The sequence below is a fragment of the Glycine soja genome, chromosome 3 (assembly GCF_004193775.1).
Source record: "Glycine soja cultivar W05 chromosome 3, ASM419377v2, whole genome shotgun sequence".
NCBI classification, from domain to species: domain Eukaryota; kingdom Viridiplantae; phylum Streptophyta; class Magnoliopsida; order Fabales; family Fabaceae; genus Glycine; species Glycine soja.
Window position 1 is genome coordinate 44686878 of NC_041004.1, and position 3893 is coordinate 44690770.

The 3893-nt window shown below is 31.5% G+C and overlaps 1 protein-coding gene across 1 annotated transcript; it reads right to left on the bottom strand.

Moving 5' to 3' along the window:
* Positions 1–1618: 1618 nt before the first annotated feature.
* On the bottom strand, positions 1619–2946 carry LOC114407490 (putative expansin-A17). The gene is made up of 3 exons (XM_028370604.1): positions 2754–2946; positions 2265–2586; positions 1619–2118 (listed from the first exon to the last, which is right to left on the bottom strand). Exons 1-3 carry the CDS (start codon positions 2887–2889, stop codon positions 1809–1811), a joined length of 768 nt encoding a protein of 255 aa, XP_028226405.1. The 5' UTR covers positions 2890–2946; the 3' UTR covers positions 1619–1808.
* Between the last annotated feature and the right edge of the window lie 947 nt (positions 2947–3893).

Here is a 3893-nt window from a genome sequence, read left to right on the forward strand (position 1 = left end):
TATCCTTTTATCAAAGGAGTCTTTTCACTTGATTTTTTTTTTATAAAAAAATTGAATTAAAATATATATAAATATATTTTATTTTTTTCAAAACAATTCAAAGTTCAAGTCTAATAATTCACTGTTTTGAATATTTGTAACATGGAAAATATTGTGATTTCCTCAGAAAATAACTTTTATAACTTGGACTGGTTTTTTTGTCGTTTTATTTAAAATTTAATTAGTCAACCGTAAGATATGGATAGTTTCGAAGTTGACTCTGGTTGTTCAGGGATGTTGATTAACCTTGAATTGGACACGTCAACGTTGACAGCAACAACCGAAGCAGCTGGTGCCTCTACTCAACTCTCGTGGGGTCCAATACTTTCTCCAATTTCTTTCTTTTTACTTTACTATACCAAGAAAAGAGAAAACCTTACCAGCTTTATTGTTGGTAATTCTAATATTTTACTCCAAGCGATTATTCTATTTTAAAAACTAAATAAAATTTGGTCAAGTTTTTTAAGAGTCACGAATGTATTTGGTCAAGTTATTTTAGAGTCACGAATGTAATATGTTTAATAAAATTAGCTGATAAATTAACTAAAAACTTATACGTTATAAGTTAAAATTAAAAGTTGAAAAACTGAAAACTTGAAAGCTTATAAATTAATTTAATCGATTTAATTAGAAATATTTTTTAAAATTAACTAGTAAATATATAATATATTTTTAGTATTTGAATATATTTTTAATAATTTATCATTTTAAAAAATAGAATAATATTTTTTTAAAAATTTATATCATAAAAAAATGATAAAAACTTGATGATTTCATTTAAAATTAACTGATATTTCTTTTGGACTAAAAAGACTAAATACTTAATCAGTTTATCGATTTTTTATTCAACCAGTCAGTTTAATTAATTTGTTTAGAAGGCATTTGTTTAAGGGTGTATTATTGTATTTCTTGAAATGATATTCCCAAAAATCTTGTAATCAGGTATATTATATTTGAGAAAATTTGTATCTGTAGGACTGATTCTCATTTTTTTATTAGACACCAAAAACTATAATAAGTACATTTATTTTTTCTAGCAGATGAGTGTTTGCCTTTCCTACTAAACAAAATTAACTATAAGTTGAAGGGCTTTGATATCATTTGCTAATGCTTAACCATCACATAATTTACCATCTACTGATCTGCCCGTAACCTCCTCCTTCTGTGTACAAAATTGCATTTATATAAATAAACAGCGATTTTGTGACAATTAGGAGGAGGCAAATGTGACAGAAGCAGATTTCTTCTTTGTTGGGCTAGCGAATCCTGGAGTTATGAACAACGCAACGGGTTCGGTAGTCACTGCAGCCAATGTTGAAAAGATTCCCGGACTTAACACATTGGACCTGTCTTTATGAAGGATTGTGTTCGTGTTGGAAGGCAGAGTAACAGATGAATTCTGGAAACGAGAACGCTTCCATGTAATGCGGAGTTTAGATCATTATACTAGCGCCACATTTTGGCAACAAAATATATGTCAAGAATAGCTAGAACTACAAGTCCAACACCTTTTCTATGTTAACAACAATAAATATATATAATAGAACGAGGAGAGTACGTAGAGGTAGAGGCAGAGGCATGAGAAAAAAATAGTTTTACAATTTATATATATATCATAGGTGGTGGGCTTCATCGCAAAATATTAATAGCTGAACCACAACCACAAGCAAAGCAACATACTGTATATAATTATTAAAGAACGTAAGTAGGGACGGAATAGAAGAATACTCAGATTAATATTGATAGAGATTCATTATATCAGCTAGAATTCAGAACTGAACATTGCTGGAGAAAGACTGGCCAAATCTCCAATTGGACGGTGCTACATTATTTGCCGTGCGAGTCTTCCCATTGCGGAGTTGAACTCTGAAAGACAAACTCTGACCATTCACATATCTTAAGCTTTGCCAGTTAGCACCCCAATTCCTCGTCATGGATTCCCAATTATTCATTCTGGACCCTTTAACCCAAACTCGGGAAATCTCTCCAGCTCCACCTACGTTGCTTATAAGCACCAATTCGAAATAGTCCCTTCCATTGATGGTAAATCTGATGCCTCCACTTCTTTTGCACCCAACTCTGCATATATACATCATAATTATTAGTCAGCCCAATTTAATTTATCATATGACATGTCAAATTAATTTAAAGACTTTAATTTCAAACGGGGTGCAAAAAAAAATACAAGTTTAAGACATATATGGCATAACATAAAACATACGTACTTCATGTACAAGATTGGTACAATTCCAGCTTTGTACTTGGCTATTGTCTGAAAGGCAGGTTGAGACATGTCAAAGTGTGGTCTAGGGGGATTACACCAACCGCCATTGTCATTAGGAAGTGCGAGGTTTGGGGGGCAGAAATTTGTGGCAGTAATATCGATGGAAGTGCCCCTGAGGCACCATTGGGGCACTTGGCTTGCGTCACAAACTATCCTATAGCAACCACCGCATGATTTTCCATCATTAAACAAAACAGTGCTCAGGGCAGCTGTTTTTGTGCCATAACCATCTGTGTAGAGATTTCCATAGCCACATGCACCTCCTACAAATCAAGACAATTGCTAATTGAGTTACTCATGATTATTTGTTTGGTGCTCTTCATTTGTACCTAAATTAATATCTGGGGGCTTTACATTTTAATTGAACTAGCTAGAGAAATAATGAAGGGGAAAAAATTGAGACAATTAAGAAGTTATGCGTTTTAATTACCCATTGTTCCTGAGGCATCACTCCCACCATAGAAAGTTGCATGAGCTCGCTGCCAAACAGCTGATGCTACTCCAAGTTCAGTAGTGAATAACACCACAAACAATATAAGACCAGTACTCAAAATGAACTTTCCCATCTTTTCTCTCTCTGTGTGAATAAGAATTGCTTAACTTGTTGCTCAAGATGGCAGATTCCTATGGCCATTTATATATAGCTGCAGTTAGAGGCTTTTAGCCCATAGAAACAGCTAGCTAGCAAGTTAAAGTTCAAATTGTGGGAAACAAGGTGTTGACCAACAAATTTGTCTCCTGTTATCATAAATTTAATATTGACCACCATTGCATGTTTTAATTAACAATAGCCAACACTATTGTTAATTTAAGTGTAATGTAGGCCTTTACAACGCTAAGTATAACACCAGATGATATAGATGAAAGGACATCTTAAAATGTATTGTAATTTCAATTTTTTAAAATAATTTAAAGTTAAGTATACATTGTTTATTTATTTTATAAAATAACAATGTTAATTTAGAAAAATGATCTTAATATCATCCATCAAGTTGAAACTTATTGGATTAAAATCTTCTACTTTAATTATTTCACATTCTATTTTTTACATGATCACTTTATTATGCTTGTTATCTCTTTGTTTTATTTATAACAATTTATAATGATTACTTGTTATATTTTTTCCTTCTAAAATTAAGGATAATAATATTTGGATATCCATTTATTTTAAACACTCCATTGATCAATACTTTTTTTTTATTTCTCTTTCTTACACATCATATCATGCATCTATCATATCTATCTTTTATTACTTCTCTTTTTCACGGTCGTTGATGTCAACCAACATTTGGATGTACAAATATATTTAGTGCATGTATGATTTGTACTTGGAGTTGTTGCGACTTAGGTTTTAATGTAAATTCAACCGATAAAAACAAAATAAATGTAAAAATAAGTGTTTTAATATGTTAATAAAATGGTTTTTTGCCTGAAACTTAATTTTTCAACAAAAACCAAAGATGTACTTATTTTTTCTAAAATATTCATGCTACTTCGACGCCCATCGAATTGATCGGTCATTGTGCAGCGAAAGAATATTGCATCAAACTCATCATCATTAATGGTATGA